This window comes from Limulus polyphemus, unplaced genomic scaffold (genome assembly GCF_000517525.1).
Source record: "Limulus polyphemus unplaced genomic scaffold, Limulus_polyphemus-2.1.2 Scaffold3482, whole genome shotgun sequence".
In the NCBI taxonomy this organism is placed as follows: domain Eukaryota; kingdom Metazoa; phylum Arthropoda; class Merostomata; order Xiphosura; family Limulidae; genus Limulus; species Limulus polyphemus.
Window position 1 is genome coordinate 74,512 of NW_013669092.1, and position 15,707 is coordinate 90,218.

Genomic DNA, 15,707 nt, shown 5'->3' on the forward strand with positions numbered 1-15,707 from the left:
CATCGAATGGATCCCAGAATAACAATTGCAGAAGTGGCAAAAGTTGGTAGGATGAGCCCGAAATCTGTTCAATGGGTTCTCCACAGATTGGGTTATCGTTGCAGAGCAGCTAGACGGAAGCCCTTATTAAGACCTGCCAACATAGTCAGACGAAAGAAGTGGGCAAGTGATATGATGACCAAGCTTCTGGACTTTTGGAAGACCGTATTGTTCTCAGACGAATCGAGATTCGCTCAATTTTCGGACAGTGGAAGGATATGGGTCTGGAGAATGCCTCACCAAGAGTTTTGGTTCAACAGATTGCAGCCAACTGTGAAGCATGGTGGTTTCAGCGTGATGGTTTGGGGAGCTGTTTGGGTTGGTGGAGATCGAGCTTAGTGGATCCTCTACCTTCCTTGTTACATGATACTCCTTCCTCTTAGTGTTTCCACCATCTCCTGATATTGGGGTTCATGCCAAGCATTTTGTGTTTCAGTTACGTGATGACATGGGCATGCCTCGCCCTCTTCGGGTTTCGGATCAGTTTGCTGGAATCCATTTTACCCACTTGGGAGGCAGACCCTGATTATCCTGTTCTTTTGTCCAATACCTAGTTTTCTTGCCTTCATCTTACCCTTACACCTGTCTTACGGTACTTATTCACCATACACCTCCACTCCAACATGATCCACCAAGATCCTGAAGGCTTTTTGGGGAATATGTTTGCCCTAATTACATCCTTGTAGGTACATTTGTCAACTTCAGCTTTTTCTTTACACACGTGGTTCCTTGTTGTCGGGAGCTTTTGGGGAGAAACACGTTTTTTTCCCACATTCGTTTGCCATCTCCTTATCTTAGGGACTTATGCTTGGCCCCTTTTCTCCATCAGTCGGTGTGTGGAAATTTTTCCAGCAATTTTGGAATCTGCGTGGCAGCAATCGACTCTTTCCTCCTTGGTTGATTATTTGACTATCCCCTATTTTTGTTCCCCATCCTTCCAATAGGAAATCTTCTCATCATTTTATTCAATGCCGAGTGTTGCACTGCCAACAGTATCAGTGACAACCCTGTGGGTAGGGGCTCATTTATCCCAGTTTGTTCATCTATGGTGAGACTTCACTAGCGATCTTTGGGTATTTCAGGTTTTAACCGAGGGACTTGTCATACATATTCTCTCTTCTCATCCTTTGTCTCAGTTACCTGTTTCCTTTCCTTTGCCTCAGGATCCTACCACATGTCAGCATACATCAGAGGCAGTCCAAGATCTCTCTCAGAATGGCATTGAACCTGTTGATGTCTCAAATGCTTCTCTCCATATTCCCATATCGCAGCAGTCAAGATGCTGTCTTCACTTTGTTCACCATGGGGTTGTTTATCAACTTTGCGTTCTTCCCACCCAGCCAAAATTATCGGACAGAGTGGTTTCTAGATCCTCAGGTTTCCAGTATTTATGCATTCAGGTGGGTACTGCACATCTGGATGCATTTGCCACTATCCTCAATACCAAGTTACCTTAGTTTTGGTCTCCAGTGTCTCATCCACTTGCTCTGGTTGTTGATGCATTCAATCAGGATTGGACAGACAAATACCTTTATGTGTATCCTCCTATCCAACTCCTTCCCATGGTGATTTCTATCATTCACTACACTCCGTGTTAAGTCCTTCTGATTGCCCCTTACTGGCCAGCCCAACTATGGTTTCTACGGCTGCTCCAGATCCAATCTGCTCCACCTTTGCCTCTTCCCAGCATGGACCTCTTCTATGGCAGCCTCGGTCCCACATAGTTTATCCCGCTATTCCTACCCATAGTCTTCATGCCTGGTTTTTATACAGTTCTTGGTGAGGAGATCCAGTTTATCACAGCGAGAAGCTTCGTTGTTGGCACATTCAGTTTGACCTTCTTCCATGGAGGTGTATCAACATATTTTTCACTATTGGTCTTTGGGTTGTGGGTTCTCCCCTGCTCATCCCACTGTTCCTCTTGTTACAGATTTCTTCACTTGGTTATTTGATCAGGGATGTTCGGTCTCCACGTTCATGGGTTATTTCCTATGTGTGAACCCTTGTCTCCTTGTTTCATGTTTCATTTATCCCTTAAGACATATTTTCTCCTCCTTTTAGCCTGTGGACATTGTCAATTAGATTTGTTTGCCATCGATGTTTCACATACTTTGTACTATTCCTCTTATCTTCTCCTTTCCCCAAATCAATCTTTATTTCCCAATACTTCAGCGGCTTAGAAGGGTAAATCCTTCTCCTTGCCGATTTCTCATCTTTTTTTCCAGGTCTGATCCAGATAGACTTCTATGTCCAGTTTGTGCTCTTCATTGTTATATCACCCACATGGTTCCTTCTGTCATAATTGTCCCCATCTATTCATCCCTATGCAACTATCCTCTGTTCATGATCTCTCTTCTTTCACCCTTACCAAATGGATGTGATTTTTAATTTAGGCACCTCACTTTTTACCTGGTGTCTCATCTGCATCATTCCATGTTTGAATCTGGATCCCACTCAAGTGGTGTCTGTCCAGGTATACTTCAATTACTTAGATTTGTACTCAAATCTACACTGTAAGGCCATTTTGACTTCACACTCATAATTTCCATGGCCAATAAATGCACACTGTTCTTTACTATTACATATACTAGAGATGGGTTGTTCTGCAAGATCACTCACAGGTTATTCCTCCCAATATATTTGCTTCATAAATATGTCTGTTCCAGATCATGCTGAATCATGGACATCATGGGTAAAGCTGGAGGAGATTGCTGCCCATCCCTGCCATTAATTAGATTGAATAAATGGGTTTGGTCTGCTTTTCAAAATAGAGTTTCATGGTCACCCATTGCACTGTCTCTGTTGTGTACATTTCTCCAGGCTCTCTGCAGCATTTTCTCACCCTGTTTCTTTCAGTAGAGGAAGAGAGTCCTTACCACTTTCCAGTTCCAAGCCACTGGGGTGCTGGACCATGGAAGTATCCTCCTGAATGAAAGATATACAACTTAAACAGAGATAAATCCATTCAGTTGAGAGTAGGGCGGTAGTATTCTGCTGGAGTAGTTGATGGAAATCCTTCAAAAAGAAGCTTTATCTCTGCATGGACTTCCCAGAGGAGATGTTGTACCTTTGAAGTGAGATGCCATAATGATTGGGATCCCTCATCCTTCCCCTGCATAGGTGTTGGTTCCTGGTGATTCAATTTTGGATTTAAAGTTGAACCAATCACCCTATTGCCACATTCATGTTGAGATTATTGGGATCTCTTGTCCTACCCCTGCATGGATGTCAGTTCCCAGTGACTGAGTTTTGAATTTAGAGCTGAACCAATCACCATGAGTCCTCACACGTGTTCAGGGAGTGCCTCATTTCCCCTTAGGTGCTCTGACTTGTTGTGGGTCACAGTGGGTGCACATGTTGGTTTCTCCGCTTCTTCTCTTGCACTACTCCTCAATGTCTTTATGCCAAGGATGTTACTGCACTTGAGGTGGTCCAGTATGTTTGGTTTAAGTGGGATATCTATGTATTTCACTCTGATCACATGTGCTCAGTTCCTCAATTAGTGATTGGAATTTCTCCTTGAAGTGAAGATGGTATTATCCTCTTTTCTACCCCTGCATGGATGTCAAGTTTTGGATACAGTTGACTTGTCTTGTACAGTCCATCATGCCCTAGCCACTTTATACCTTAGGGCACGTCTTTTTCTTTTACCCACAGTTTATTCATCATGGAAATTGAAATTATCATATATTGTGGTTAGCATCACTGTCCAACAGTTTTATCTCCCATTGGGATGTGCTCCTTAGATCTGTCTGCCTGGATCTGTCTCACCTTTTCCACATCTGGGCAAAGTGTATACCAGGTACAGAAGTGGTGAGGTATCCCACGTATCATCCTTTTATTAGATGGTTCCTTCATAAGGGTGTCCTTCAGATGTTTTCAAAGGATGCTTCTACTTTCTATCTTGCACTGGTCTTTCCACCTATTCAATGTGGGATTCTAGCTATGTATGGGAGCGAAAGTAAGGTACCTTGTTGGAAGGTATAATTTTCCTACACTGAATATATATTTCCAAAAGTTACTTCCTTCCACTCACATTTCCCACCCTTCCTTCCCACTGTCCACCAGTGCTTAGGTTTCTGCCTAAACTCAAAGTGATAGTTAGAATAGTATAGAGGGAGTCATGTGTATGTAAGGCGAACTATTAGTGGAGGTTTGTCGCACGACAATTTTCATGTGTGAATCAGTTAAACCACGAGAACTGAGGGGTACATGGGAGTGGAAGGCTTGTGACATGCCAAAAATATTTAGCAAATAAGAGGGCAGCACTGAACAAGAATAGCTATGTATATGAGCAGAAGTAAGTCCCTGTTGGAAATATATTTTCAGTGTAGGAAAATTATAACTTTTGAATTATAAATCTGAATTTTTAAAGTAAAGTTTGAAAGTTCTTATGGTAAAATATATAACTAAGCAAAATTCCGGTTTTTCTTTGGAAAATGTTATTAAGTCAGCTGCTGTAAATGTAGGTATTCTTGTTTTTTTTATCTGAAATAATTGAAATATCATTTGTTGAAATTTACTGTGAATGCTTGTTTTATTCCTAGAGCGGCTTCAGCTTCAGCATCTTGTTTTAGAAATAAACAGGCAGGTAAAGTCTATATCAACTCAACATAGACTGAATACTATCACTATTTTAGAACATAACTTTTGATAAAAATTGATAGTTTTAAACATAAGCGACAAATTATGATTGAAAATTTTCAATAGATCCTTACTCGAGACTCAAAAGGAATTACCCAGGAGCAGTTGAATGAATGCAGAAGTTCCTTTAACCATTTTGATAAGGATCGATCAGGTCGCCTCCAACCAGAGGAATTCAAATCTTGTCTTGTCAGTTTAGGTTTCAACATAAGAAATGACAAACAAGTAAGAAATTGTTTTTTAATAGTATGAGCACTGTCTCACTCTAATAAAGGCAAAAACTTGTATTACAAATGGTGTAATAAAACACTAAAAATATTTTAAGAAGGAGAAATACCAGAAAATAGAAAACGTATTCACATGAATCTGAAAAAAGTTTTAACACATTTAGGTACAATTTTGTTTTTAAAATGCTAGTGATTTATATATATATTACTTTGTTTGATATTGCTAATGTATTTCAAATCATCATTTCATAATTTATTTATTATATTTTTTTAACATTTCAAGAGCGATGCTGAATTCAAAAGAATCCTTAATAGTGTGGACCCAAACAACACAGGTTACGTGAATTTTGATGCCTTCCTTGACTTTATGACTAGAGAAAATACTGACAGAGATACAGCAGAACAGATAATTGATTCTTTCCGTATTTTGGCAGGAGACAAGGTTTGTGATAAAATAATGAGTTTTTTTTATAACCTTTAGAATTGGCATACTGCTATCAATCAGCTTTTGAAGACCACATTGACATTTTTTATTGGAATTACAGATTTATTAATAAAAATTCCTATTTTTTTATTACTTTTTCTCAGTGTATTTTTATATCTTGATGAAAATAAGTCTAGAAAAACTTACCTGTGTTTTTGTTAGTTTACAGTAAGTTGTTTTAATTGTTTAACCCTTTATTTTCTAACCAAGCTACATGTGGATTTGGTCAATGACATCACTTAAAATTACTGTTTTATTTAAAATTATATTTTCTATCTGATTCAATGATAATATTGATAAGGTTGGCACACATCTGTAGTTTAATGAAATCAAAGTCATATGCAACATGAAATATTATTTTAAAGAAAAATTTATAACTGTAGTAAATAACTCAGTTTCAAAACCTCAGAGCTTTTCAAAATTATGTTTCAATGATCCGATTCTGTTCTAATGAAACAGAACATATTCAGGCATCAGTTAGTAAACCCCAAGGAAGATGTACATAACAATTTTTCTGGAGCCAAATGATGTTTTCCTGTTAGTTCTAGAGTCTGTTAAAAATTGAAACTTAAAAAAAAATTTCAAACCTATATAGCTTATGTATTAGTGTGTTTGAACAAGTTTAGAAATATTTTTACTTCTGTAGTACCACTTGTCCTTGTCACTTTGATTGACTATGTTATAATTGCTCTAGTGGGATTTCAGTGTTGTAGAGGTAATGACATCTATTACAGTGTCTATAAAGTCCTTTAAAAGGAAATTTATATTTAAAGTATTACTGCATTTTTTTTCCTTTTTAAATAGTTCAGTTTAAGGAACTAATGTTGACATAAACTAAAAATACATAACATTCATTTTAATTTATGTTTTGATACTGCTTTTCATTTTCCAATTTGCTATGTTGTAATCCTGTTATTCAGTTATAAGTATATATAAACATCACAAAGCTACATAAGTGTGCTATCAGCATGCAAGACTTTTAATAATGTCAAATATTTTAGTTTTTTTTATCTGAAAAATATATGGATACTGATATATTTTTTTACTGTAAGAAAATGATCGCATTTCTTATACTTTTTTTTTTTTGTATAGCCTTATATTTTAGCAGATGAACTTCGTAGGGAGCTTCCTCCAGACCAGGCTGAGTACTGTATTCAACGGATGATTCCTTACACTGGGACAGGGGCAGAACCTGGAGCTCTGGATTACATGTCCTTTTCTACTGCCCTCTATGGAGAGAGTGATCTCTAGTCTGTCGTTTCTCATGAGTTATCTGTCATTAGAATTATGTTTGGATTAAATAGGATGTGCCTTTATTCAACAAAAATGTCCTGTATTGCAATTTTTTGTTTCAGAGATCTTACAGAACAAACCTAGCATCAATGATTTGTCTGTGCCTTTATGTCAGTTTTGTTTGTTTTGAAAGCTATTCATATTATTAAGCATGTGTAACTCTGAATGATTAGCAAATTATGAATTTTGTACTAAATATGTGGTATTTTCCCTTAATCAGCAGTCAAAGTGTTTTTTGTAATGGTCTAAGTTATGGAGCCAGGGAATTCCAGACTCTTAAGAGATCACTCAATATTGCTAAAGGATTTTTTCCTCTTATCAAGGCCACATTTAAGTTCTTTAGATATCAGCAGATAAATGAAACATTAAATTCCAAATTAGAGTACATGTTTCAGAAATATTGTTTGTGTAAAGCCATTTGTGATGATCATTAAATAATGATTTGGCTTGATATTTTGGTGAATTCTTTTAAGCTTATTATAGGGGTTTTGGATTAGGTGGATGTAACATAGCTGTTGCATTATAATGTATTTGAAGTATATATTACAGCATACATGCACAATAATTCAGAATCATTTTGTTTATAAATATTCAAATTGTAGTGTTCATATATTAATTTATAATATAATTCTCCAGTATTTTTTTAATAATATAATACATACAAAAAATAGTCTAACAGTGGGCTGGTGTGTGGCCTGGTGGTTAAGGTATTTGTAGATTGAATCTGAGATTTCATAGTTCACTACCCACTAGTGCAAAATGCACTCCAGTTTGAAGCCACGTGTATGCTATAAAAGTGATGGGCAAGTTCCACTATTCAACTAGACAACCTTTGACTAGTTGTTTTCCCTCTAGTCTGTCAGTTCAAAATTTGAGATGCTATGCATAGAAAGATCTTGTGTAGCTTTGCAGAAATTCTGAACAGATAAATCAGATATAATATGTAACAACTCCAGGAAAAATAATTGATATATTTTGTTTTCACAGTTTTTAAAAGATGCTCTCTAACCATAGCACATAAAAAAAAAAAAACTTAAACAGATTTTGATGATAAACACAATTTAATATGATTTATCAAGTACTTTCATTGATTTTTGCTATAGATCTCACATTCCATGCTTCAGTTCTAAACATGTTCCCTGATTATACATTAAACACCTAAAAGCATCGTGTTTAGGTGGGTTATATTTTAAATTCAGTTGCTACATATTCACCCAATTTCACAGTAATTTTAGTAGCATTTACAAAAGAGCTAAAAGACAACAGTGATGCCATTTTTGACTGATGAAATCAAACACACACATCACTGGGATGAATTTGAGAGATTTGAACAACTGTATATTTATTATTTAAATGAACAAGATCACATGAAGGTAATCACTGAATAAAAAGCCACAGTTTTATTCCAAAATATTTAATAAGTTTACAATAAAGAACAATGTCTGTTCTTTTGTTTGACATATCCAAGGAACCAATACTCTAATAAATGTACAAAATACATAGTTCCTCATATATTGTTGTTTTTGTACTTCTCAGTCAAATAGAAAATTTTATTTCATGACTTATTAAGTATGACACTTTAAAGGTCATGAATGTGGAAACCCAGAACTTTTGAAAGGAAGGAGATCCACATAATACCTCTTGGTGTGTTTGGGGATGATTCCTCAACACACATTGTATTAATAGACACACAGTGGTATCATTTGATACATTTTAGCCCATTATTGCATAGCATAGTTCAAGTTTTGTGTATGTGTTAGAATGTAAATGTCTCTGATTTTTTTTTCTTATTCAAATTTTGGTGGGACTGCACTTCAAGCTGTGGAGTTGCCATTAGATAATATTAAATTAAAGTAGGCTTAATAAGTTATTGACTCCCACTGTGTTTTAATCATGTTTTTAGAAATTTGAGGAACACAGGAGTTTGAGATTGTCATCCATCTTAAGCTTAGCAAATTTGTTCTGTTCATCACATTTCATATAAGCTAGTTCCACTATAATAGCTAACTGCTTTTACTATGGCTTTACACCATTGATTGATATCAGAATTACACACAGTTGTATTATTTGCACATCTTGGTCATCGTATTTTTGTTTTCACAATCACATGAAATAGATGACAAGTTATTTTTGTTAGATGTAACAAATCATTAGTTTCCTCAATTTTTGAGCCTTTTTATTGCTTGGCTTAGTCATCTTTTTGCTTAATCAACTTATTTTTAAACTTGAGACTTAGAGACTAAAAGAAACAGGCATTTAGCAGTCATAAGGTTATGGGTTATTTTCTTGAATATTGATGATATTCTCATTAAATTGCAAATTGTTTTTGACAAAAGTAATCAGAAAAGGTTTGTCTAAATACTCCTTAAGAAAATATATTTTCACTTTTACTGCACAAAACCAAGCAATATATCTAAATTTAACTTATATTTAGATATAAATTATAATTATTCTGTAACTCCAGTCTTTGGTAGACATATTAGCTGACGTATCCATTCAATGCAGGAGGAAGACACGGAAGTGTCAGAACTGAACATCAACCCTCATATGTCACTCCCTGGTGATACTTAAGGGTACATGCAAGGTTTGGTGACAAGCAGTCCAGTAAGTCACAAGTTATAAGTGAATACACACACATACTTGTCAAATAATGGTTTACGTTTTTATTAACACAAAGAAAATCTAGGTAACTAAATACACTTGTACAAATTTTAATAGGTAATTTTTTGTATGATATTCTTGTAGTCTACAGATATTTCACTGATATTTATTCCATATGAATGGTTATTTATGCCAAAGAACATGAAAGAGCTATTTTGCATTTACTGATAATTTTTTTGATGGGGGTTCATGTCAGGAGATTGGCTCGGCCAGGGCAACTTCTGGATACCATTTTCTTCCTGCCACTTTTGGGTGTTTCTAGCAGTGTGATACGGTGCTCCATCTTCCTGGAACAACATTGTGTTCTTGTCCACGAAACCCGAAGAATAAAGTGGCAAGAGTCCTTCCTTCAATATTTCAACATATTTCGCAAAATTTATGTTGCTAACGCACTAATAGAAACTTGGGGAAAAGGATAAAACAGAACATACCTGGGAAATCATGTCCAAAAAAGCCATAGTAGGCCTAATGGAACTCATAGTAGGGACTTGGGAAGACACAGCAAATTCAGGTAGAAAAAAAGGCTATCAAATACTTCATCATCCCAAAGAGGTTCAGCTTGTTCACGTGTAAATTAAGGAACATCAGTAGAACAATGTTGGCTTAAATAATGATCAATCGCTCGACGAGTAATTGCTGATAATTCCAAAGTTGAGTAAATGTGTTGGTGGGAGGTACAACTTCTGATGTGGTAACTTGCACTTCAGAATTCATAATGTAAATTAAAACCAAACACAACTGTGTTGGTAAAAAAAGGACAGAAAAATGATTAAGTTCCGTAACTGGGTAGAAAATTAAGTAATACCACAACAAAATGAGGTATAAATAACAACTGTTTAAAATATTTATGAAACTGGAAAATAAACAATACCAAAATTCAAAATTTGAAGAGAGCACTAAATAAAATTACAGAACATAAGCACTGCCAAATGAGATGTGATAGTTAGGTAGAATAGTATAGAGGGAGTCAAGTGTGTGGGGCGCATCTATTTGTGGAGGTTTGTCGCATGACAATTTGCATGCGTTTAACCCTATTGCAACAGGTATCCTTTACTGCACATGACACAAGGGTTTAATGTTTTACATTAAAAATTTTATAAAACTACTTTTTGTTGTTATACCAATTAGAATAGCATAAAATCTTAGCCAATAATCCACATTTTAATAGTATATAAGTTTTAAGTTTTTAATTCTACAAGGCAATATTTCAAAAAATCCTTTATTTCCCCTAGTGTGACTCATGTGACACATTTACTTTAAGCATGTCATCTTCCCTATCTTATCCACCACCCCTCAAAAAAGTATGAAATTAAACGTAAATTACTCTATAAAATCATCACTGCTCAGACAAACCATAATTTTTAGTCTTCCATTTTTGTTTGGTTACAGAGCTATCGATTAGAAAATCAGACCCTTCCTGCCACACCTACCTCACATCTACTCTTTCAGAATTCGTTAACAGTACTCTCTTACGTTTGATTATATATATATTACCTGTAACCAATAGAAATTCAAGGTTTTCGTCTATCAAATGATGTATTGTAAAACATTATGTTATGAACAGTTAAATGTCAAGTTCACTCAGAATAACAACATTGTTCCTGTGAGAATGTTAACGACTAGCTTGGAGGAATTTGTAACAACTCGTCGCATAGTTAGAAAACCAGAAAAAGTTTGAGAGGTAAGGGAATTTGTCTACTTTTTGCAGGTTATTAGTCTATATTATTGGGTGCATTATTTAATTAAGTAAAAATTATTAAGCGTATTACCATCATTAGTATAAACAAATTAGGGTTAACTCTCTTTGACAATTGACAGCAAGAAAAAAGAAAAAGTTACTAAAATGTAAAAATAGGGATCCTTTTGGGTTAGTTAAGATTAGATTAGGTAAAATGAATAATAATATTATAAGAAAAATGTTTCACATGGCACACACGCGAGCAGCTCGTAGTAGTTTGTGGATAATGTAATTCGTTAGTGTAACATGAGCTTCATGTTCCCCGAATAATTTACAACTAATAATGGAGCAAATAGTAGTTAGTCATGGTTCAAAGGGCAATAAAACAATAAAAAGTCATTCTAGAAATAAATAAATGATAATTTAGATTTATTTAGATTTTTTTGGGGGGGTGGTTACAAGGTCGGTTGAATTAACCAATTTTGTTTTGAGATAGGGTAGAGAAAATAAAAGATAAACTTTAAAATTTTACTAAAATAAAATGTTTGAAATGCATTTAGAAAGTTTTAGGGATTATACAAAGGAAATTTGAGATTTTTTAAGATGAGGGAAAAGTATTCTTAATTTTAACCTGAAAATTACTTTGCACACAGACTATTCAAAATAAATACTCAATATATTCATGGACAAATCTTTATTTTATTTTATTAAACATTCTTCACTAAAAACTATGATGTTTTGTATGTGAACGACTTATAATATTAACTGAAAGACTACCAAAGTTTGTGAAGATATGCACACACTATATTGAAAGTTAGAAGTATTAAATCTATAAAGACTTTAAACGAGTACAGAGATCATGTTGTTGATTAAACTGACTGAGCCCATGTTGAGAGAGTTAATCAGTTAGACCATGTGAACCGAGGGGTAGGGTATGAGAGAGTGAAAGACTAGTGGCATGCAAAAAATTTTGCAAACAGAGGGCAGCACTGAAGGAAAATAGCTATGTATGTGAGCTGAAGTAGGGCACCTTGTCCAAATAAATAATTTCATTATCTCAGTAAGAGTATGTTTGTTTGTTTGTCAAAGTTTGTACAATGCTAAAGGATGGTTATCTGCACTAGCCATCCCTAATTTTGAAGTAATAGGCTAGAGGGAAGGCAGTTAGTCAACAAACACCCATCACTAACTTTTGGGCTACTCATTACTAACAAGTAGTGTGATTGACTATCACATCATAACACCCCCCATAATTCACAGATGGTGAGTTGAATACCCTAACTACTTCAATAACAGAAAGTCTTTAAATGATACAAGTGAAGACTATCATTAACATATGAAATAAACATTGTAGAAGTGCGCTTTGTAATGCATCTAGCTTTGTGGAAAAATCTTTATTGAAAAGTTGTAAAATGACAAACTGAATTGTTCAAACAGCATTTTCTCCCAGTATTAACCCAATAAGGTATTTTTTTAAGAATAATATATTGAAAAACTAATGCTTACAAACCTTTTACCTCTCTGTCTCTTTAACATATCAGCTTAAAAATAAGAGCAAGAAGGGTGGGAACACAAAAATTCAGCCATGTTCTTTTAATCCTAGAATGTCAGCATTAATTTTTCAATCATTAACACCTGATATTATGGGGTCGTAGTGACCTCATGCTGGCAGTATAGGGTTAATATCATTATTTTATATTGAGCTCAGAACTTAAGAATAAATCAATTAATTCTTTCATCACAGTCTCGGTGACATTAAGTCTCTCACTATTCACTTGGTCCCAGGGACTGACATCGTAACCATTTTGTGCTTGTTAGAGTTTTTATGCTATAACTTTTAATAGAGTACACGTATCTTCAAGAAATTTTGCAGATTATCTATAAACATTAAAAGGCTTTTGTATGCAAAACATCTGATTTGTTTATTAAGTATCAAGATTTTTTCAGTAATGTTTTTCTCATTCATTTTTTCTTTTTAAATGTTGACAATCCAACATGCAAAGTAATTTTGATTTGAAAATTAAAAATACCTTTATGCATCAGAAAATTTTCAAATTTTACATTAGAAATCTTTACAATGTTCAGATAATTATCAAACTTTTAAAAAAAAATGTATATTTCATCTGTTATTTTCACTATTGTATCTCTGTACGGGTTTTATCAATTTGACTGACTTCGTAACCACCATAAAAATAAAAAAATAGATATAAATTAGGCTGTTTTCATTCTAGAATGATTCCCAATTATAACACAAAAACACAAATATTTATTTTAAATAGCTTAAATCTCATAACAATGACGTGGCACACTTAAATCTCATGTAACCGTATCCAAGAGTATAAAACTGGCCATTCCAAAGTGACCTGTCTTGGCTGTGTTCTAGTGGACCAGTCACATTTCAGTTATAATACATTATATATGTATACACATTTTAACTATTTACAAATAATTTTTTTATTTTCTTCTAGTTATGAACTTTGTACTCGTTTGGTGCTTGCCCTAAGTTGCTAAGCCTTATCAGATTTCACACGTGCAGGATGTGAAACAAAATACTTTTTTTTACATTTTATATATTTAATTTTGAAATAATCAAAAATCATAAATTACTATGTCAATACCACTGAATTTGGGTCTAACAAAAGATGCAATTTCAAGCTCACTAATGTCTTACCTTACTGCTTGGAATCTTGCATGAAAAGAACAAGTTTGCCATCCAAATACTTCAAAGAGCCTGAGAAAATCACTAGGGGGACATTCTGAGCTTTTGATTGGTAAGTAAGTGTATACGTAAGCATTTTCAAAAAAATGGAAGAGGTTGGCAGGGCCATCTTGGTTGATTCAATAAATGTATTAATATTTCAACAAATAGAAAAGCTTGTCGATATCGGTAATTTGAATATCTAATTTGTAAGACACTATAGACTTTGTATTTGGACATCACAAACACCTAACCTGAACCAATGCTTCACTCAATATACCATGTGACACACAAAAATCAATATCTAGTTGTTTTTTTAATATTTACTTTTAAGTTAAGAAATTAACTAATGTATAACACTAAAATTTGAATTATAATCTATAACTTGATACCAAAATTATATACATTCATATAATAGTAGTTCAATAAAAATTTGAATACGAGTCCACAAGTGTGATGACATGGCCTTTGACCCATGACCATAGGTAGACTAATGTTGGTAGGGTTAAATAGTAAGAAACATGGAAATCAGGCTTTAAACATAGAAGAAAATATTATACTGTTCTAAATGAATACAAAATAAATACTAAACTATTACAAACCCTTATTAAAAGTAACAGGTAAGTAAAATCTATACAGTTAAAACTGCACCACAATTGTTTTGAAAACTGATGACCTTCTTCATCAGTAGGTAAGAATCAAGTAATATATATTTCTAGAAACTGTTAGTACAACTTGCAATGTTATATTGTACACACTGACGAAGGACACTGTTGGCTTCCAAAATGTTTGAAGTACAGTTCTTACTTTACAGACTTTTAATGACTAGTGAATTTCAGCAAGTTTTACAAATTTACAAATTTGTCTGAGAATGTTTATTTAGTTATAACTAGGAAATGTGCAAGGAATGTCATGAAAGCTTTTAAAAAATTCAGAGAAACCTAATAGTTAAACTTGGACTTGATAACACCATAATGGCTTTCTTGGCTGATTATTTATGGAAGTTTTATGTTACTATGGGTCTTGTCATAATTAATAATTTGTTTCTCCAGTAAGTGCTCAAATAAGGATATTTTTGAGATACAACTTGTTTCTCTTTTGGCTGTACAGGTACAAAATGTTTTTACTTGGTTAACTGCCAACACTGGTACTTGAAAGAGTGTTAAAAAACTTTAAGAAAACATGCAAAAATTTGTTTATGTAAATACTTTGTTTGATATCTCTTCTTACCAAGGGTTTGATTGTTCTTCTTTAAAACAGGATCTTTACAAACATTTTAAAATAAGATTTCTCATTTTCAACTAATTACTTAGTGCACAAGTTAACTCAAAGTCTTTTGTGCAATTTATTATGCATCAATAATGTCAAAAACAATGAATTACAAAAATGATTTATAACTTGTTTCATTCTGTATAAAATAATCTATTTTAAGTCTACACTTACCTGGTTCTCAACCTCATTAATATTTCGGTGAATAGCAGTTAAAAGTTGTTCCCAACCAACACGAAGTGTCTATTATTGGTAAAGATTTTCAAGAATTACTCGCTTTTCAAAAAGTAAATAAGGTACCTTATAATTATAAGCAACTATATCTTTCATTAAATACCTTAAATTTGTAAATACCTTAAGACCAAACTCAGAGTTTTGAATCCCCCCCTGCATATTTTTAGCACAGATTTATCAGAAAGCTATGCACATATTAAATTCACTAACTAATTAGCCTCTCTGATACTCCCTACTTATTCATAAAATATTTATAGATAAAAAAAGATGCTTTTATAGCTTTCTTGTTTGCTAACTTAACTCTCTCAACATGGGCTTGGTCGATGTGACCTCTTCGTACTCACTTAAAGTCTTTATAGTTTTGATACTACTAACTTTTAAGATATTATGTATATATTCACAAAATTTTGCAGACTTTCAGTATACATTATAAGTCTTTCACATACAAAAAATCATATTTTTAGTGAAGTATTTTTAATA

General features: G+C 33.9%; 1 protein-coding gene across 1 annotated transcript in view; it reads left to right on the top strand.

Annotated features, from left to right (window-relative positions):
* The window catches only part of LOC106469432 (alpha-actinin-like), a gene marked incomplete at its 5' end in the record, with an annotated part of 80,226 nt that extends 73,088 nt beyond the window's left edge, over positions 1 to 7,138 (top strand). Inside the window, 3 exons of the mRNA XM_022397948.1 lie at positions 4,750 to 4,908; positions 5,194 to 5,352; positions 6,487 to 7,138. Coding sequence (XP_022253656.1) covers positions 4,750 to 4,908; positions 5,194 to 5,352; positions 6,487 to 6,645 — 477 coding nt within the window. The remainder of the gene's footprint in view (positions 1 to 4,749; positions 4,909 to 5,193; positions 5,353 to 6,486) is intronic.
* Positions 7,139 to 15,707: the final 8,569 nt, after the last annotated feature.